This window comes from Onychostruthus taczanowskii, unplaced genomic scaffold (genome assembly GCF_017590055.1).
Source record: "Onychostruthus taczanowskii isolate IOZ18803 unplaced genomic scaffold, ASM1759005v1 scaffold34, whole genome shotgun sequence".
In the NCBI taxonomy this organism is placed as follows: Eukaryota; Metazoa; Chordata; class Aves; order Passeriformes; family Passeridae; genus Onychostruthus; species Onychostruthus taczanowskii.
Window position 1 is genome coordinate 6,197,197 of NW_024500794.1, and position 21,732 is coordinate 6,218,928.

General features: G+C 39.2%; 1 protein-coding gene across 2 annotated transcripts in view; it reads left to right on the top strand.

Annotated features, from left to right (window-relative positions):
* The window catches only part of NME7 (NME/NM23 family member 7), a 91,803-nt gene that overhangs the window by 17,215 nt on the left and 52,856 nt on the right, over positions 1-21,732 (top strand). For both annotated transcript variants that reach the window (XM_041411113.1, XM_041411112.1), the window contains exons 2-7: positions 908-1,015; positions 4,345-4,511; positions 9,739-9,849; positions 13,474-13,524; positions 15,938-16,145; positions 19,478-19,583. In XM_041411113.1, the coding sequence (XP_041267047.1) occupies positions 908-1,015; positions 4,345-4,511; positions 9,739-9,849; positions 13,474-13,524; positions 15,938-16,145; positions 19,478-19,583 (751 nt within the window). The remainder of the gene's footprint in view (positions 1-907; positions 1,016-4,344; positions 4,512-9,738; positions 9,850-13,473; positions 13,525-15,937; positions 16,146-19,477; positions 19,584-21,732) is intronic.

Consider the following 21,732-nt stretch of genomic DNA (forward strand, 5'->3'; position numbering starts at 1 on the left):
TGGTTCCTCAATGTTTAAAGTGTATAAAAGTACAGATATGTGTAAAGTGTGGAAGTCTGTGATAAGACCCTGATTGCCCATAGGAGTAGCAGTCAGATTTAGAGGAGATGTGGGAGTTAAAAATTTAGAGCTCAATCTAACTATTCTAGATATCAAATAAGTGATATTGCATCAATAACTAACAAACATGTGCCATTAAGAGGAATGAGAATTGCACATCCACGTGCTGTGCCTTGCCTTTGTTCTTGCTTTGCTGGGGGCTGTTGTTCTCTGAGGATGAACCATGGAGAGAAGCTACTAATGTAGTTACACTTCTGGAATTACTGCAATCCATTTTCCTCATCTGCACTCCTTAGGGGCAGAAAATGAATTGTAAATGAGGTCGAGCTATTTATGCTTTACGTAAATTTCAGGAAGTTAGGTAGTGAATTAAACTAATGTTGTCCTTAACTTGAATATATTTATCTCATCATTAAGAGAAATTTAGATATGAGTGTTAAGGAAGAGGAAAATGTTTCCTTGTAAGATATATAAAAGATGTGTTAAGAGTTTGGAATGTAATTGTAGGTGAACACTTTTTTTTAATGAAAGAAAGTAAATCAAATACTTTGACTAAGTTGGGAAGTCTGACCACAACTTCAGCAGCAGTCTGTGCTTCATGACTGATAAAATCTGGGTAAGTTATGAGATTGTCTGGAAAACTGTCATGATCCAAGTTCCATTCTATTTAAAAGATGATAGCTAACAAATGAAAAGATGTCACCAGCTGTGGTAGGCGTGAGATAATATGCAGAGTGTGCAAGTCCATTTACAAGTGATTTTTTTTTTACTTATCTGATAACAAAAGAAGGAAGTTTTTTATTTGTGTATTTTTTTTTGTATAGACTATGTATGCTTTCTGTTCCAGAGTCAAGATGAGAGATATGCTTTCATTGCTGAATGGTATGACCCAAATGCTTCACTCTTTCGGCGTTATGAACTCCTGTATTATCCGAAAGATTCATCAATTGAAATGGTAAGGATGTAAGAAAAAATCTGTTGTCATGAATGTAGTATCCAATTAAATAGTTCATAAAATGATAAGTTACTGCCTATGCCTAATAATTTTCCAGGTAAGAAAATTTAATTTAAAACGTATCTTGCTCTGTTTCTAAAGTGAAAAGCAAGTGAAGCATATGGAATAGCTTCCGCGTTTATGATTTTTTTTTTCTTTCTTAAAGCTTTCTTTGGTGTGGAGAGATTATTTTCACAAATCTGTTTTCATTCAATCTCTACTTGGGTTTCAGAATTGAAACTCAGCAACTCTGGCCTACTGCTTGAGAAGAGTAAGCTGACGCTAATTCCAAACAGGAGACTAAGCTTCAACAGGAATTCCAGAAGTCTCTGAAGAGTAAAGTATAAAAGAGTGTTACCAAAGTAGAGGAGATGGTAAATTTGGTTTAATGAGAGGTAGGACATTTCAGACAGTGAGATCCAAATTTTTTCATCAGTGGTGCTTGCACAGACCTTTCTGACTTGTCGTTCATACAGCTACTCCCATTGCTTATTGACAGCAGTGAAAACTAGCATTTTGCAGTAGTAGGCATATATATAAAAATATAATATGTACTGTAAAGATAATCCTCATGCCAACCAGTGCTTTGTGCTTCCTTTTAGGAATGATTAAATGGCAGGGGTTAGTCTGTTCCAATTCTTAATTAAGAGTCTAAGAATAGCCTAGATTTAAATATTCACACTTAGTAATTTCATTATCAAATTTTAACTTTCCTGCTATAAAAGTTAACTGCAGAAATAAGAAATCTAGAGGAATTGGCTTTTTCTTACCCAAACTGCTCCTCACTGAAGCAATAATACCCAGCTGTGTGAGAAGATGCACTTTGCACTGATTACTAAGTTGGTTCTTTGTATGATGTCTGTATGTGCAGTTTTTAAAATGTGAGGTTTCTAATTTTTATTTCCCAGAAACAGTTTAGCTGTTCAGTCAGGAACTGTAATAATCTTCCTACACAGCCATGTGTAGGCTGGCAGAATTGTTGTTCATTTCACCTACACGTCTCAAAACCAAGAGCTTCCAAGGTGTTCTTGAGCTTCTTAATGCAGTGCCTATGTCTTGGCAGACTTTTGCATTTTGTTGGTGTGCTCTTAGGTTAAAGTAGTGTGGTGTGTACATGGCCATAGACTGCGCGTGGGCAGCACATGAATTCGAAGAACAAAAATGTATGTGAACACCCTTAGAGAAAGAATATCTCAAAATCACTTTTGGGGATGAGTTTGTGGACAGATATTACATTTAGAATTATTTTCTGGATTTTTTTTTAAATTTCTGCAGAACTTGGTGATTTTTTTTTTCATTATTACTGCCTTATTCTTCTGCATCTTCTAGTACTTTCCTGTGCAGATGGCAACCTGCTCTTACCTCTAACATCTAAGAAGGGAGGTGATGGTTATGAGCCAGCTTTCCCCCACGTACGAGAAGGATGTTTCATCCACTTCCCCCCCATCCCTGACAACAGCTCTCCCTTACCACACACCTCACCTGAGGTGGAGCAGAGCTCTTGAAGGCTTGTGTTATATGAAGTCCTGAGTTTAACTTTTCTTTCTGTCCTTCATATCTTGCTTGGTGAAGTAGAATTCCAGTGGGTATAATGAGAGAAGTTTCCAGCTTGCTTTGCAGCTGTAAGAAGACAACATAGATTTTTGTCCAAGGACGGCCAGCAGTTCTTTCAGTCAAACTGGATCTCTTGACAGAGGCCCCGTTCTCCAAGTTTTCCATAGATCACAACTCACATGGGGAATTCTTAAAGATTTAATAATGTGTCTTTCTACAAAAGATTTGCTAAAAAGAGATAAAAAATCTTTAAAAAGGACAGATTCTTATCAGAGAACTATTTTGTTTTGGGTAATTTACTTCTACTTGTGCACGGGCAGGTGTGGAACAGTCCAAACAGCTTTGTATTTCTTCTGCTGTGGCTTATCATTAAGTTTATAAAAAGGTTTTTAAAACATATTCAAAAGTCTACTCTAAAGATGAATCCTTTAACACCAGTAAATCCCCTCTTCTCTTTGAGAAGAGAGAAGCACCTTGGGGTGCCTTTCTGGCAACCATTAGTGAAATAATCAAGGAAATACTCAGATTTTTGTTCAAGATATTGAAGAATTTGCTTATGGTTGAGACAGGCTAATAGGCTTCCTGACAAAGTCCAGATGAAATAAGTAGCCAAATTCAAGTTGGTTTCTTTGATTTTTTTTTAAACCATGTTGTCATTTCATTCCCTACTGCACTTGAATAGTGAACACTTAGTAGGAGCATATATGAGGGGCTAAGGACATTTCAGGAGGGAAGGAGTCTTCCTTACAATCATACCTCAGCAGAAGGCAGTATCAAAATAATTTGCAGTTCTTTAATCTGCAAAGTTTTGGCTATCCTGAAAACAATTAGAATTCTTCTAGCCTTCTAACAGGACTGTATATGCACTTTTCAGAACATGGAATTTTGCTCTTAAATTTTTTTCCTCTCCCAGATTTGTGGGAATGATGTTCTTTTAAGGCTGTTCTAATGGGTACACCATTTCAGTAGAGGACAGCACCTGTAGGTTGAGACAGAAGGGGAAGTTTTGCCTGAAAAGGACAAAGCTCTTCCTTTCATAGGCTTCCACTTCCCCAGGAATTGGAAGGCATCTGTAATATCTACTTGCAGGGAAGAAACTGTTCAGCAGGTTGACTTCTGTGCTTTGCCAGCCCACCCAGAAAAGTACACAGTAATGTCTGGCTTCTTGCTTGGAGTGATAATACAGCTGAATTGTCCTGACAGGCTTTTGAGCTTGCAGCTCTAGGCAGTGAGAACATCTCAGCCAAGTGTTGCAATCATCTCTCCATCCCTAATGCCAAGTCTTATGCAGTCAAATAGAGCATAATATCACTGGAATGATGCCCTGAAGAGCAGACCTGCCAGTGTGTATCCTGCTCGTTCTGGTGCGAGCCACTGGGCTTGTAAAACAGTGCAGATGTGCTGGGGGAGCTCTCAGTGAGGCTGGGCAGAGGCATTCACCAGGGACCTGAACCTTTTATCACAGCTTGAATTAGAACAAGCAAATTACAAACCAAAAATTTTCAAAGATAGCTCTTAGCCTGAGACTATTTAAATGGAATAAATTTGTAATTGTGGTTTAGTCTTCTAAGCTTTCTTGGTACACCTGTAAGTTCAAAGGGCTTGGAATTAAGTTGATTAAGTGATCAGATTCAATCCCACAGTACTATTGAAATTTCTGACAGTAGAGTATAGATTGAGTTTGCCCACAACTAAATCTCTTGCTTAGGTAGATTTTAATCTTGTTTTTGCTGCAGTACGATGTGAAGAACCGTCGCACGTTCCTGAGGCGCACCAAGTACGAGAGCTTGCACCTCGAGGATCTCTACGTGGGCAGCAAGGTCACTGTGTTCTCCCGGCACCTCACCATAGTGGACTACGGGAATCTGTACACGTCTCGCAAGCTTGGGAGCCGTGAAGAGAGGTGAGAAGGGAGATTTTGGAATCTTGTGGTTGGGGTTTCGAAGTAGATGTTTGCTAGAAATGAGGTTTCTGTACTAATGTGGGCAGAAGAGGAGATGGCTGCATGTTTGCATGCAGTTTGAAGGGATCTGATTTTCTCATGACTGCAGAGAAGCAAAGTGGTACGTGCTTGTGGTACTTCAGCTTCTCTACGGTGTCAGCTGCTGGCTCCTCTGAGTGTCTTGGGAGAGAAGAGGGGGAGGAGGAAAATGGGTTCTATTCGGCTTTGTTACTCAGCCAGGGCAGGCAACAGTAGGGTTCTTTTGATTTGTGGCTTCTCCTGGGGCAGAATTGATATGGTAACTAATGTGTGCTGGGCTTGAAAGGCCTGGACCTTGTGAAAGTTGCAGCTGTCTCTCTGGAATATGTGCAGAAGCCTAGTGCCTCACCAATCTGATCTACTCGCTGTTAGTAGTAATAAATGAAAAGTACTAGAGGACCACTCCCATTCGCTGTTGTTTTTCCTCACTATGGAGATTTTTTCTGAGATTTTTTTTCAGCTTCTCTTAAGCTCTGTGTGCATCAGCACAGAAAGTACAGTGTAAGAGTGTTGGTAAAAATTACAGGTTTGTTTGTTTATAATGGATGAAGATAAGACTCATGTTTTTGATTTAAAGACTTGCTTTGGAAAAGACTTTGAGAAGCCATTTGAGAGCACATATCAGGACTAAGAATATGAGGACAATGGTTAATTTACAAGAAATTTACATCTGGTTTAATGGCAGTGCAGGTAATCTCTGAATCTGCAAATTAATACACTTTTATAATCTCCTCCAGCCCTTTTGAAAAGAACACGGAACATTTTGTTAGGTATGATATTCCAAAGAGCCTTAATCACTTGCTCTCTTGCTCCTTCCCAGTAAATGGGCTTGTTCTGAACCCTTTTTGGAGAGTTGTACATAACCAGACATAGAGGAAGAGCTGCATGTTTTAACACACATCTTTGTCTTAACTGCACAAAAAAAATTGCTGTGAAAATGCCTGCCATTATATCTTTCCAGAGGAGTTCTGGTACTTCTCTAAGCTGGGGTTGGGCATGGTGAAAGAGCAGCAAAGGAGATCAGGAACACAAAGGGATGGATTCTGTATATGTGGCTACTCTTTCTGTTCCTCAGTGCAGCTTTGGGTAGATTATAAAGGTCTGGTAGATCTTTATATAAGTATAGTTGTGTATTTCCTGCTCTGCCTAAAGTAACATAATGCCTGGTGCTCTTGCAGTGCTCCTGCAGTTATACCAGGAAAAGGCAGCTAATGATAAAATGACATTTTTTTATTGTAGGAAGCATTGCAGTCTACACGGCAACACTCTAGTTGTGTTGGTCTTAGGAGAAGGCAAATTTTTGTACTGCTCTACAAAAGGAGGAAAAGGCATTTATGACACGTCAGCTGTTTGGAAAACATTTTAAGAATGTCGGCTGAAAGATAACATAGATATTCAAGTGTTACATATTCAGAATAGCCCAAAGGAATGTAGTGAAAGATGCCTTACTCAGGCAAGGGATCCTCAAAATTCACTTTCTTCACAGAAGCTTTCACTGGCTAAACAGGTCATAAAAAGAGTCTCCTTGAGCAAAACAGTTGCATGTGAGTTATTTGTCTTTTTGGCCTGTTCGTAGCAGGTTTTGCAGCAGTTATTAGATGTCATAAGATTTATGCAGTGCGTGATAATTCCCAAAATAATCTGCAGTTGGAATGATATTAATAATTTTGAGGTTGCTGTATGAAGCAGAATGTTTCTCTCTTTTTTTTTCTTTTTTTTTTTTTTTGTTGTATTTTACAGGACTATGGCAGATCAGTTGGACTTTGGAAATTGGAAATACATTCTTTGGTCACTCAATCACAGAGCACTGGTGTGCTAAGACAGGCTCAGCAGAGGCTTTTGAGGGAGACTGCGGAGTGAATATTTAAAAAATCTTGAATGTTTTGAGTCAGGAACCTTTATTTTTGTCAGCAAAACAAGTAAATGTGACCCTAGGTACATGAGATACAAAAGAGATGCGTAGAAAAAGGCTAGATTTGCACAGGCACTTTCTAGAATTAAGCTAGAATTATTAAGACAGTTTTATTTCAGTTTCTATCTCTACTTTTCTTAAGTCTTGGGTCAGTTTTTCAGTATTGTTGTGTTTAAGTGTTCTGCATTTCTGTTCCCCTCCCAGTGTATCATAAGAAAACTATCACAAACAGTGACTAAAATGGTTAGATCAGAATGTGCTTACTTACAGTGTGCCACATAAGGCATCACTGGCAGGGAACAGGGCTTTCTCTTTCTGTAGCCTTTCACTTGTGATCCTGGATGGTTGTAACCTGAAGTAAACATATGTCTGGCCAGTGTGTCCTGCTTAAATAGGCATTACTTAGAGTCAGTATCACTGCTGTTGAAAATGATGTTAGAAAATTTGTCACCCAGAAATACTTACGTTCTGAGTGGGATATGTTATTCTTATGCTTCTAATCATTGACATATTCAGCATTTCTTCCCCTTCAAGACATAAGCTGCTGTACGTGCAGCAGTCCTATTATTAGAAGTAAGTAGGTCTCAAAAGCATAGTCACAGCATGCGTTGTGCATTGTTCTTTTGATCAGTTCTCATTTTCTGTTGTTTCAGTACTCATTGCAGTACTGTCACACAGTCCCTCTGAAAATGTAAGCAAGTGAGCTTAATTTTCCTTCTTTCTCCTTGGCTCCTAGACACTAAGCTGTTTTCAGATCTACACTGCAGACTGCATCATGCCAAACCCCATGAAACGTATTCCTAATTAAAACTAAAAATAGGGCACATGAATCAAAATCCAATCTCAGAAACAGTCCTCAGCATCCTGAAGTCTGCTTTTTGTATCCCGCTCGCTTCTGAAATGTTAAAGTTTAAATATCAGTGTTGTTGCAGTTTGTATTAATGTCTTTTAGGTAAATTGCTTCAGAATGCAATATTTCTTTGCAAATTTGTGGGAATTACACTATTACTGAAACCCTTGAAATTAGAAAAGTAAGGGACAATTTATTTCTAGCATTACCAGTCTGTCTCAAACAACCTGTGTAATAACATAAATTCAAAAAAGTGTTCCTTGAGGAAATGCAAATGGTGCTGGAGATTCCATTCCAGAGGTTTGATCTTTATTGTTGGTGGTAAATGACAGTACTGAGAATCTCTTGTACCAGCATCCAGGTGTGTGATTCTCATTGATCAAACATGCAGCTGCTCCTCCTCATGGGCCTCGATTCACGTGGTACACCCTGTGATATGATAAATAATATCACAAAATCACAGAATTTCACAGAATCACAGAATTCCTAGGTTGGAAGGGACCTTTAAGATCGAGTCCAACCCATGTTCTAACACCTCAACTAGGTCGTGGCATCAAGTGCCACATCCAGTCTTTTTTTAAACACATCCAGGGATGGTGACTCCACCACTTCCCTGGGCAGATGATTCCAGTATTTGACCACATTAAAATGAGGAAGAACTGTGAAATCCTTGGGGAAGAGGGGCCCAGGCTCTAAGGCTGCATAGAGTATGCTGGCAAACTGTTCAGTGCTGGTGAGAGGTCAGCTCTTCCTGATCTGAAAATGCAGTTAAACCAACTTTAGCCTGCACTGCAGTGGACTGAAGCACAGTGTTAGTTTACTGCTTCCATGCAGTTTCTGGCTGCAGCCTTAATCCATCCGTCTTTTTGTATCATTCTTCCCAATGGGTCTGAGCCTGAGGTGCTCTGTGTATGGGAGCTTTGTGGTGCTTGAGGAAATTTGTTTGTTTTGGAGCTCTGAAGGTCATCTACGCCTCTCTCTTAGTTGCGGATAAATTGTCACATATGTTCAAATCTTTCTGGTTACATTTCCTGGTCCTAACACCTCCCTTGCTCTACGTTTGCTGTGAAATAGTCTGTCTCTTGCCAAAGCATCTGTCAATCTGAGGTCAGTTAAGGTTCAGAGCAAATGTAGTGGAAGTTCATCCATCTCCTATAATCTCAGCATATTTGCCCTGGCTGGAATATGTTGCTGCTAACCTGAGGGCTGCTTTCCATGCTGTGCTGGTATATAAAATAGGAAATTTGCAATTATTTGTCTTTCATTCAAGGAAGTACTGCAATAAAAAATTCCATCTTGGAGAGCCTTCTTTATTGGAAACAGTGTAAAAGATGGAAGCTGCTCTTTAAGATTGTCAGAGACGTGGCATTTCTGAGATGCAGGGTTGAATAAATCTGTTGGTTTGTAAGCCAAGCACATTTGAAGCTGACTCACCACAAGATGAATGCAAATAGAAAATGCAGTTTTACAAACCTTCTTTTTGTGCTTGTTATTTTTGATTAATAATATGTTTTGTGCTGATGGTGTTCTTGGTGCTATGCAAAGCTCACTAATAAAACAGTCCTGGCCCTGGGGATGTACAGTGTAAGAAGATAATTACCTAGAAGACAGAATGTACTTGGTAACAAAGATGTGGGGGAGAGTGTAGAGATTTTTGGGTTGATATCCCTTAGATTATAGAATATAGCTGTCAGTCAGTATAAGAGATTAAAAACCTCCTCTTCCATCCTTTTATTGTGTATATTAACAGTCTCAGCTATTTGGCGTGCACATTCCATACCATGAAGTTTTTATACTGTACCAAGGACAAGAGGATCTTCTTCTCACAGAGGACTTCAAGTATTTTTAAAGTATTAATAAAACAATAATTTAACTTTGAGTTTTATGGAAGAGGCACATGTTTAAGTAATATTTTTTAACAGGAATTTTAACAGCTTCCATTTTATTTGTATGATTAACATTAGGGAAAAAGGGAGCTGAGCAAGCATAGGGAGAGATTAACAATTCAGTTGTGTTCTGACCCAGACTGAGGAGCTGTTGAGATACCAGTTATCTAAGGAAGAAGTGGTCAGATTGTGTGCTCTGAGAGCAAAGGGAAAAGTTGGTAAATAATAACTGCTGGTGGAACATTGTGAGCTGACTTGGGTTACAAAGCAAGGAAATTAAAATGTGCAAAGCTTGTTCTTATCAGAATAATGTATTTCACAGGCATTCAAGAGCTACATGGAAATTGATGAGACACTGGGACAGTGAATATGTGACTGTGACAAAATTTTTCTCTTGATGTGCTGGTTTTTTGTCTGAATATGGACCGAACATGCACACCAAATGCTCTAAGGAAAGTTATGTTGGCTGTATCTCTCGAATATATTTTTTTTCCTCCCCAGAACGCTGGCTTTGATTAAACCTGATGGAATGCGTAAGATGGGAGAATTGTTTGATATCATTATTAATGCTGGATTGACAATAACTAAGGCCAAAATGATGCTGCTTTCAAGGTAAGGAATTCTTAAGGTTAGCTCTATTGTATCTAAATATTTTTGCAGTTAAGAATATTCTCTAAAGCTATTCTGTGTTGTTCCATATGTCAGATCCGTTCCAGTAAGAGAGGTAACTCATGAAACTCGTAAGTTTCATAGTTCTTTAGATTTCTGAAAGTATTTAGAGATTTAAGCTAAGTATTAAAAAGTGCTGTGCAAATGAGTATGGGTGTGAAATATGTCATGTCTGTATGAATCCGAGGTGTCTACCACAGCTTTAGCAATCCAGCAGTGGCATGTCTGTATGTCCTCACCTCCAGGCTTCCTCATACAGATGGTATTGCTCATTATAATAATGTAGTCTTTAAAGTATTTGGTTTGCTTGCTCTCAGTAAATCTGTTGTCTTAATTTTTGCTCTCAGATATTTGCTGGAAGTCCTAGGCAAAGCAAGTGATCTTGGGATGGTGCAGGGTTGGACAGGTTTTACTCATGTATCTTCCTAATCCCCCAACCTTCAGTGTTCTCCACTTCTTAATGAGCCCCAAGATTTAAAAGAAGCCATGCTTTAGAGGAAAGAGAACATAATTAATTTATCTTAGGAGACTTTCCCAAAGTTACTGCATTAGTTCTCCATTGCTGCTTTGCCAAACCTATTCATATGCAACATGTTTTTGGAAAAAAAAGCTATCTGTCTTACATAATAGCATTTTCATGTATTCTTATTGTTTATGTATGAGGTGAGCAACAATTTTCCTTCATTTCAGAACCTTTTTGGCTTTCTGAAATACTGATAAAATAACTATAAGACTTCCTCCTCTTGTCTCTGCATGCACGTGCAGCAATATCTGATGGTACTGGTCCCATATCCTCCACCCAACAGCTCCATGAGTTCAAACATGTTTCTTATGTTTCTTGGCAATCCATAATGTCTTTCAGGCTAGCTTTTTTTTTGCTTCCTCTCTCCTGCAATATGAGAGATTTGATCCTGAAGTGTTCTTTTGGGTGATGCTTTATTTGAGTGATGTCTGCGAAGTCAAACTATTGAGCCAAGTCACGTGATTTAGAGTTGACTCACGCTGAAGAGAAGAAATGGAGGCTTGAACTTTTGCTGCCTACTGCCATATAAAAATTTCTGGTTGTCTTGTATAATTGAAAGTAATTATTAATAAGCACAAGAATGGGCTGTGATACTGAATACATTTAAATAGTGTCTTGAGTGTTTTGTGGTTTCTCTGCATAGTATCTACTCCGTTTCTTGGGACTGTGCCATTTTAAAGTGATAGAACTATGGCTTTGCCAAAATCTTCTACCCTTAGATTTCTGCAGGTTTGCTTGTTCAAATTATCATCATCATCTACTGCCTTCTTTAAAGGGATTATTAACAACATTTGTCTGTCAATCACTGTTAAGTAGATTCATGCCTTCTGTAAAAGTTGTAGCCAAGATATGAAAGTGTGGGCAGGCACTTGCTTCATCAGTCTCTTCCTTTAATCCTGTGTCAGTTCAGTCTGTTATACATAGGTGAACACTGTTTTCTATTATTTGAAAACAGAGAACTAATAATGAAATTAAAAAGGAACCAAGTTATACAACACAACTGCACTTTGATATTTATTTCAGTGGGAATTGTTAACTGAGTAGTAGAGCTCAATTTGTTTCAGAAACAGACCTCTCAAAAACTTCTTTGCAATCAGAAATGGTAATACTTAATCTCTTCACATACCTTTTTCATATTTGCTTTCCAAAATTCTTTGGTGAATTAATTTCAGAAGAGCATTATCTGGTGGTAATGAAAATTGTAGGCAAACCTTTTGCAGAGTATAGGCTTGAAGCATGAGACTGCAAGAGTTCCTATGTCTAGCATAATTTCTACATCATGCTTGTGCCTTAGTTTGAAATGGAAGGGAAGCAAATTTACTGTATGGTTGATAAAAATATTTTGGCTTTTGAATGGCTCATACTTATACTCAACTAAAAGTAACAAACCAGGAATTACTCAGGTTGTTTTGATAAAAAAGCTGGAGAAAAATGTTACTGTTCAAACATTGATAAATGTTAAGAAAATTAAATTCTTCTTATGTTGTTCTTGATGTTATTTCTTTCCTATGGCAACATGTGGTTTAAGTCTGAACTGCAAATGGGAGAGAGGTGTCAAAAGTTCCATTTCAGATGACAGAACTATGCCTTTGTTCATACTTGGAATCTGTTATTTGAAAAATATGCAGGCAATTTCTGTCAGTAAAAGAGAGCTGCTGAAAATAAGCAAACTCATGAAGACCAGAAAAAAATCAGAAGACTGTGCTGCAAGTAAAAACAACTTTCCAATTTGGAATTTCACCCTACAGCCCTGCTTTATTATGAACTCTATACCCAGAGTAGAGGTCAGCAATATTGCTTTCTTTCACCTGTCAATCCTCTTGAAGAGCTGGTCCTTCTCTACAAATTCTGGCTTCAAAAAGTAGCACACACCAGGGTTTGGAGAAAGCCAATACTGAGCCTGTCTTCTCAACAGGAACTCTGAAGCTGCAGAATAGCAGGTTTAGAGCTGAAAAACTCCACGGATTTTTCTAGCTGTTACCATGCAGAAAAAGCAGTTCAGTAAGCAATAGTAAAATATGAGAAGCAGCTGGGGAAGAAGACAGGGAAGAGAGTAAGTTGGCTGGTGGCCGGGGCTGGTGGGGTGAAAAGCCACAAAATGGTGTGTCCATCGGTGGGTGGATGGTAGCTCTGCACTGTGGTTGTCCCCAAAACTTGTGTAGTTGGGTAACTGAGCCCAGTGCTGGTAGGAGCGTGGCTGTGGCAATGCAGAGCTTGGGAAGCGCCACCACCCTGTCTGAAAAGGACATCTTCTTGCTTCCAGCTCCTGAGGAAGGGCTGAGTAACAGCTGTGCTACAGACACTGGGTATGCCTAGTAGTCTTTATTTGTCTGGCAGTGTAAGGAGACCCCTCACTGCTGAAACCCCATTGCTTTGGAGGAAAGCAGTGTGTAGTCACTGCTGTGTTCCCTGAGGAGACTGCACTACCAAATTGAGTTTTGAAGTGTGAAAGTGTGGAAGAAATCCAGTTTTAATATGGAGGGCATTGTGCTGCCTATGTAACTTGTAAGATTTGAGGATGCTGAATGGAAATCAGGTTATGCAGTATTTTGTTATGCAGCAGTTTAATCAAACACTAGCCTTGATAAAGAAGTATTCCAGTGGAGCAGATAAATTGTTTATCCTTTAAAACCAAACTTCATTTTCCAGTATTCCCACTCAAACTGATGAATGATGAAAGCAACATAACAGCAAATGAGCAAGAATGTGATTCTGCTGCATTTATTTCTCAGCCCGAGGGTGTGGGGACCATCAATGACCCTGAAATGGGCTTTAGTAAATCCTTCTCAGAGCAGGAGAACGAGGAGTTGTCAGCTGTACTGATAGCCACACAAAATATGAAATTTAAATGTAGTTTCTGTTATTGGACATGAGCACCCAACAAGTTGTCCAGCTTAAGGAGACATTGCCTGTAGAAATGTTTATGAATGATATTTGATTGAATTATAATTATGGTTTTCAGGGGGGGGTTTATGTTTGTGTGTATCTATCTATCTGTACATATATATATATATAGCTATATCTTTGTCTTTTTACTTTTTCAGAAAAGAAGCAGCTGATTTCTACGCTGATTATCGAGCAAAACCTTTTTATCAGTAGGTATATGAATTTCAGCTTGATGTGTATTAAGCTGATTTATTGAATGCATGAAATTAATTTACCATATTTGATGCCACAGGACCATGTGAAAATCAGAGCTTGTCTTAGTTGAGTGGAGCCCTTTGCAAAGCATGCATCTTTTCTTCTTCCTCCAGGGAGAGATCCTTATTTCAGCTATTCAGGATTTTAACTCACAGTTTTTACAACCCAGTGATATCAGGGGAATGTCTTTTGTCCCTCAGGAGTGAAAATGCTCCTAGCAGGACAAAACTTCAAAGCCAAGAGAAGGGGTATCTTCAGGATCAGAGTGGAGCTTGCAGAATTAGGGGGAACACTTAGTTGTAAGAATTGATTTGGTAACAAGTATCCCAAATCATAAATAACTGAAAGGATAGTTCGTGGGGTAGTTTTTACTGTACTGCTACCCTTGGACAGCTGTCAAACTTGCATGATGCTAGACTGCTCCACCTGATGTGAGAAGCCTTAGTCTTTCCATAACTGATCAGATGGACGCTTATGGCCCATAGACTGAGTTGTTTCTACTTTCCCTGAAAGTGCCAGCAGCTTTCTTTTCCTCCCTCTCCATTGTGCATTCTCCCTCTTTTAGGGAGAAGTGCCTTGTGTTTTTCAGCCATGTTGGTGTGTGGGTTTGCACTGATGTGGTTGAAAGACCTGGTTTCAGTACTGTCACAAAGTGCTTGAGAAGTAGCATTGCCAGCTGCTCTCCATCCACAGCAGCTGATTTGTTGTGGGTCTGAGCTCAAAGCCCTTCAGAGAGACATGGCCCCAGGCTGTGTCTGACCGTGTTGGAAGTCAGAGAATGCATGATTTGGAATTGCCTTTTCTTTGCTGAGTAAGCCTGCTAGAATATATTGATAAATAATCAAGAATGTTGCCTGAAGTGTTATTTCACAGATGTCTATATATACTAATGGTAATTGTCTGAGGAGCTGTAGCCTTTGTCCACTGTAATGTGCATGTCTCCCATCCTACAGTCCTATTGGCTACCTCTTCTGGATAGGATTTTTCTCTAAATTAGAAATAAATGGCTCTAGAGTGTTCCAAATCAAATAGAAACAAGAAACTTCAAGGCAGTTAAGTGTGAAATCTACGACTCATTTATATTTGGTGTTGTATCTTGTCTTTAAATTCATTAGTCTCTAAATTCATTAGTTTGCGAGTTCACTAGTCAGTGTAAGTCTAGTGACTAGTAAGGAAAAAATAACAATTCTATTGTTTGGAAAATAATGGTTTTCATATTAAATATTTTTTTTAAAAAGAATATTCAAGGATTAGTCTGCACAGTAAATAGTGCTGTAGAAATTGCTTTTTTCTTGGATGTATGTATGTGTACTATTTAACTGTCCTAAAAAAGCAAACCCTGACCAACAGAACCTGACATCCAATTGCTTTTTATTGTGTTCTTTGTGTAACTTCTCATAGTTTTAACATTGTTTCTTTTTCAAAAAACTACTAGGATTTCTCTTCTCTTCTTGACCAGTGATCATTAGGAAGAAGGTAGCTGGAGAAGCATGCACATCCACCATTATAATTGTGTAAAGCTCTTCTTTTAAACAAAATAGTACAAAAACCAGGCTCAGTGTTTTCCTTTGTTGGTTCTGTCCAGATTAAACGGTGAAAAAGACAGGCTTATTGGTATGCATGCTTTGTGAAGATACCGAATTATAGTTTTTGGTGTTTTGTTTGGTTTTTAAATGTAATGTTTGGGTTACCAGTTTTGGGTGGTTGTTTTCTATTGTGAGGTGGTCAGGACAGGAGACAGGCTGCTCCTGACAACCTCTTCTCGTTACTTGGATTCATCCCATTAAAATCTCTTGATGCCAAGATGTAATAACTCACTTTGTGAGTAAATCCTTTATCCCACGCAGACTTTTCAACTCCTTCCCTTCTCTCCCACTTCGAACTTTAGCTGGGCAAAATCCATGGGAGAGATCTGTGGGGCAGTGGAAAATTCAGCTTGAAAGCAGTGCTGGTGTTGTGTCAGTGGGATACACATCCAGGTCATGTATGAGAGTCTTGAAATGCTGCTGTGCAGAAGAGGAAAGCTTAGGAATCATTCCAGTCAGACAAGTGGTTACCAGGGTCTCTCTTTCACTGTTACCAGGACACCAGTACGGATCCTTTAAAAATAATTTTGAACTCTAAGACTCTTCAGAGTAGCTTGAGTGAGTTTAGGTTATCTACATGTTGTTTCTTCCCAACGACCATAATAAGGGAATGTCTGCACAGGATCTAATGTGACCTCTTCCTCAAAGCAGAGTCAGCTTCAAAGTTAGATCAGGTTGCTCGAGGTCTTGCCAGTTTGAGTTCTGAGCATCTCCACTGGGTCATATTTTTGTTGGCTTTACTTTGTAGCATGGATCACCATCTGCTGTTTCCATTTTGCAGTGAGCTTCTCCAGTTAATAATGAGTGGCCCCATCCTTGCTATGGAGCTCTTAGGAGACGATGCAGTGAGTAAGTGGAGAGCAATAGTGGGGCCAGCAAACCCTACGACGACTGAGAGTGATACACTGGACAGCATCTCAGAGAGCTTTGGACATTGTGGCCTCAGAGATGCAGCTCATGGCCCAGATTCAGTTGCTTCAGCTGCTAAAGTAAGTTTTTGACTCTTTCTTGACTGAGGTTTATTTTTACTTTCATCTGCTAACAATCAGATTAGGAATTTCTCATTTTGTTTCCACACTTGAGTCCAAAACTAGTTTACATATTCTTCATGTGCTCCTTTTTAGCATAGAAAAATAAACTGAAAACAGAAATCGTGTTTATCACAAAGGTGAATCTTGGATGCTTTGATCAGGAGAGCATGCCTGGTCATTTTTAATGTCTCCTGTGCATCACAAACCGTGAGTTAATTGCATAGTCTCTGTAATCTACCTATAGTCTACCAATGTTGGTTATAAAAAGAAAGGGATTAAACAATTAAATTCTTCTGTGCCCTCTTGTGTTTCACATATCTGTTCTCCTTCACAGTTCTCACTAGTGCTCTGCTTGTAGCCTACTTTGCTGTTATTGTTCAGAATGAAAAATTAAAAACCAGGCCACTTTGTAGTGCTTTGTGCTTTGAGAGGTAACACAGTGGACATGGCTTTGAGGAGTTTGGTTCTGTTTTGCTTTGTTTGCTGTGGTTTTTTTCTCAGTGCTAAGAAAAAGCCCTAGGACTGGGTAGTAAATATTACCATTTCTGTAGAATTAAGGTGACTTTTGTGTGCATTGTTGTGGGATAGATATGCTAATAAATGATGGCAAGAATAAAATTCATCTCATGGTTGATTGATGTGTCACTGTTGTGTCTCAGCTGCAGACCACTTTAGCTGGGAAAAGATACCAGTTGTTGTTGCTTCCTTGATTCAAGTCTTCCCTCTGTTTAAATTGGAACAGCTGCAGTAGCACAGCTGGAGAGAGACCTGCCTCAGAATACCTAATGAGCTGCCAAGTAATATATGCTAGAAAATGTGCCCAGAGATCATACCCTGGTGCTGAGGGCAGAGCTGGGCAGCCTCCCCTTCTGGTGCTGTTAGGCTGTGAGGTTGGCTGCACAGCACGGGCAGTTTTCTGCTGGCCAAGCGCTCACCTTGCTGCTTGCACTGTGCCTGAACTGCTGGGTCCTCTCTCTGTGCTTCGGGTTTTGGCAAGAAATCAGATGGTGGACATGAAGAACGTTTTCTGTTGGCTGACTTGATGAACATGTTGCAGACTCAGAAACTGAGTCTGGATAGGTGGTCTTTTCTGGTGAAGGAGAGTCAGCAAAGTCTTTGGAGTTCTGGTTAAATAGTTAGATGTCTTCAAATATACAGGTGAAAGTTTCTCTTTTTTCCTGTGTACTACCATGACAACTGTTCTAGCTTCTGAACTGGGAGTGTAGGAAAGAGTATCTATTAGCATCAATTCTTGGTTAGAAGCATAAGTATGTGCTTAGGTTTTAGTTTGTTCTTGTTGCATTTCATTATTTTTGAAATGCTGTCTGAAGGCCCTGTTCATCTGTAGCATTTTTATGACACTGGGATTATTTTGCTGAACATCTGTAGGTGTGTGCATCTTTGTGGTGTTATTGATACCTATCTTTAATAAATCAAACAAAATTGTGAATTTAGTGCCCCTGTGTCTTTATTAATTTAGTGGGCCTAGTATTATATGGCTGTATAGCAGTTGCTATGGAAACTAGTTGGCTGTGCCTGCAGAAGTTTGCTGAAAAGAAGGAAATATAAGATAAAGGGAACTAAATGAACTCTCCTGACAGAAAACTGAAGTCTCAACCACATTTAATGAATGTACTGTAAGATGAACACTTAGAGTGGAACGCTGCATTGTTCTTTTGATGGCTAAATAACAAGTGAAAGTATGTTTCTGATACACTAAGCTGCTGTCTCTCTGCAGGCCAAATTTTGTAATTTCTTTAGATCAGGAATAAAGGGTAAGGAAAAAGATTTTTATTTTTTTTTAAGCTCCACAAGATTATAGTCTGGCCTTTCATTATGCAAGTCCTTCAGCATTATTGAGTTAATTTCCTTTTATGAATTTTAATAGATAAAACTTTCCTTTTATGAATTTTAATAGATAAAACTAAGTCTTAAGTATTACACATATTTTACTGCCTTTTTTGGCTGCTTCTTTTAGTGTAAATAGCAATTAATAGAGTGGGACAAGTTCCTTAAATCATGCAGAATTTTATTAGTAAAAGGATGTAAGGAATGAACCCTATTGTCTCAGGTATGCCCACTTAAAATGTGGATTATTTGCCAGCAGAAAAACAAAAGCGCTTTTTCCTTCTTTTGAAAGATCCATTGTCCAGGATCCATTGTCCAAGATCCAAAGCACGACAAGTTTGAATTGTGTAATTCTTCAAGAAGATATTACAGAAATTGTTGAAGTGCCATGAGCTAAATGAGAGTCTATTCCATTTAAGTTGAGCTAGTAAATTAAGGGAGACAATTGCAGGAAATGGCCTTTAGCATTGCTACTGTTATAGAGGAAAACATCAAATACATTTGGTAGTAGTATTTCATGCATGGAACGTTTTCTCTTAAATAGAGATGTATCATTTCTCGTACTGAATTTGATGGATAGGTACAAAAACGGAACCTGTGTTTTGCACATTTGTTGATTGGCTGGCAGATTGTGTAACATATGTGAATAAATGATATGGAAAAAGTGTGAAGCTGTGAACAGTGGAAAAAAATATCACCAAGGAAAGAAACCTGACTGCTAAGTTCACCCCAGTATGGTCTAAGACCCAAGGTATCTGATGGCTAAATAGTGGTGGTGGGAAGAAAGAGATTGAAGGCAACAGGTTCCTTTGATTTATCTGAGAAATTGAAGCAATTGAGTTCATCAGCTTCAATCCAGTAGGACTTTTAAAAAAAATTATAGGGCTAATAAGGCTTGAGAAGTGACACAGCAATTTTAGATCGAATTTATTGTTTAAGATAATGTAAACAATTTGGAAGGAGGTCCAAATTTACGTTTTATATATGGAAAGAAAACATACTGAGAAATGGATAGTAGTCGTATTTTTGGTCATGTAGTGGAAAAGATGATTTGAAAAAAAAAAAAAGTGTGTAAGGGAGTGGATTTGGAAGGATACTGAGGAAAAAGAGAGAGCTTTGGTAAAACTGGGAACACCTCTACCAAATTATTGCTGTATCAGCATTTTGAGTGCTCCGAGTGTGAACAGATTGCACTGTAGAACTGAAAAGGAAGACATTGCAAGAAATACTCCAATCCTGTTTTTATGATTGTAGCAATGGTGCCAGAGAGGAGAAGATACATTTGAGATAATATTTTAGGGAAGTAGTATTTGTAGAAAAAAAAATTTGCACTAAAGTTTATCTTCTGTGATTATGGATACTTCAGATGTTGTTGCTCATGATAAAAGCTGATGTGTGCAGCTAGATCAATCTAAAATGTGTTTAATTGCAATTGTTTTCAGGAGCTGGAGTTGTTCTTTCCCTCCAGTGGAGGTCGTGGACCAGTCAGCAGTGCCAAATTCACAAACTGTACTTGTTGCATTATTAAGCCTCATGCTGTTAATGAAGGTAAGCAATGCAGATAGCAGAGGAGAAAGCAGTATGTCTCTATGGTATCCATGACCATTCCTGTACCCTGTTTTTGGGAGAATGAGACTGTATGAGCACAGGATGTATTTCACAACATGTGCAACTCTTGCAGATACATTGTCTTTCGTACACTTTTAGTATTTCTGCAGTTCATTTCCATGAAGAGTGAGTGGGTCATGTGCTTTCCATGCGGATATCTGTTCACTTCAGAATGAGAAGGGAGAGGCAAAAAAGAGAAGGATTAAAACCTATGTGAGGTTTGACGTATCTTATTGAGCCAGCTTCCCATGTCCTCGCTCCTGTCTGCCCAGCACAGTCACCTGCAGGAGGTTAGCATCCTCCCAAGAGAGTGAAAGCAGGACACCTGGCCATGGTCCAGGGCCCTCCGCTCAGGCACTAGCACATCAGATTAAAATTACTCAGAAAGGGAGATTTGTGCTGTTGCAAATCTTGTTCTGCTGAATGCAGTGGGGATAGAAAGTAGGAAGGGCTTGTTTATGAGAGTGAGCCAAAGACCTAAAGCATTTGGTAGATTCTGTGATGCTTTCTGTACTGGAGAATGCCCTGGGAGTTTGAGTATTGGAAATGTTTAATGCTCTACTGTTACCATGCAAAAATGACCTCGCTTGTGTGTCCTGTACCTAGATCCAGGAGCATGTGTAGGAGCAGTGAGTCCAGTAAAATATTTTGACTCAGGCACTGAAACAGTATTTTTGAATGCAGAATAAATATCAGCATGTGAGAGCATAGAGTTTTTTCTTAGTAAGATGCAGAGCACACTGCAACATTCTAATCGCTTCTTTGTGGATAGCTTAAATGGAAACAGCGGAAGTGGCTGGAGCAGTTTCCAGGCCTTTCACACCTCAGGTGGGATGTCTGGAGCGCTTGCTGAAAGTAAAAAAAAGGCTTTCACAAGAAGGAGTTTTGTGGTTGCTCCTGATAATGCGCCTGTTATCTCTTCCAGACTTTGCATGGTATCTGCTGCTGCTAAGTTTGCCATGCAGCAAAGACACAGTGATGTTCCTTTTACAGAAATATGGGCAGCAGCTGGGACTATGATTTTACCTAGCTACATGTTTGCAGAGGACAAGCTTTTCTGTGGCAGGATTGTTAGGGTCCTTCATTTGAGAGTAAAAATAGCAAAGTGGATGGCTTGGACTGGCTTTTTTTAGACTTAAGATAAAATTTCTATTACATACAGAGGTTCAGACTCAGGTTTTGTCTTCCTATTTTTAATCTTACTCATCTCTGTAGATTTCATAGTGTCCTGTCTGTTCCTTTTTTTTTTTTTTTCCTTGAACTTCTCTTAATTTTTCTGAGTTGCCAGAAGACAAATTGTGACCCTATTTGCACATCCCTCTGGGAGTGTGGGTGCCTGTAGCAGGGTGAGGGTGGTGGTGAGGGTAGGAGGAGGGAGAAGAGGTGGTGTGGATGTAGGTAAACAAAAAGTGTATGTGCACATCCAGCTTTGCAGTGTGAGTGCTGGTCTTAATGTCCCCTATACAGTCCTGAGGTCTTACAGAGCCTCAGGTCTTAATGTTTCCCATATAGTCCTTTTTCTCACAGCACAGAGGTCTGGAAAGTCAGAGGACAGCTGCCAAAAAGCAACTAAAATTTGAAAGACAAAAAGTGTACCTTGCGTATTCCCTCCATGCAGCTGTGATTATTACCCTCAAAAACAAAGAAATCAGAACTGACTTTTCTATGTCAGCAAACTGTTTTAACACTTTGTTATGGTTTAACTGCAGCTGGCCACCAGCAAACCCCACACAACCACTCACTCGCTTCTCGGGGACTGGGGAGAGAATCAGAGGAGTAAAAGTGAGGAAAGTCATGGGTTAAGATAAGGACAGTTTAGTAGGTAAAGCAAAAGCTGCACACACAGTCGGGTAAGTGGAAACACAGCAGCTGGAGAGGAAAGGAGAACCTGTGTGGCCTTCAGTGGGAAAAGGTGGTTTGGCAAAGCCAGAGGCATAGAGAGAAAGTCATGTGTGTCAAATCAGCAGAGGCTCTTTTGCGTTGGAATTTTGATATGTGCTCTACAAATTTTCAGTATTGAGTATCTAAAAATAAACCTTTTTGCAATTTCCTATGCACTGCTGAGGCTTTGAACTTGGCTATCTAATTA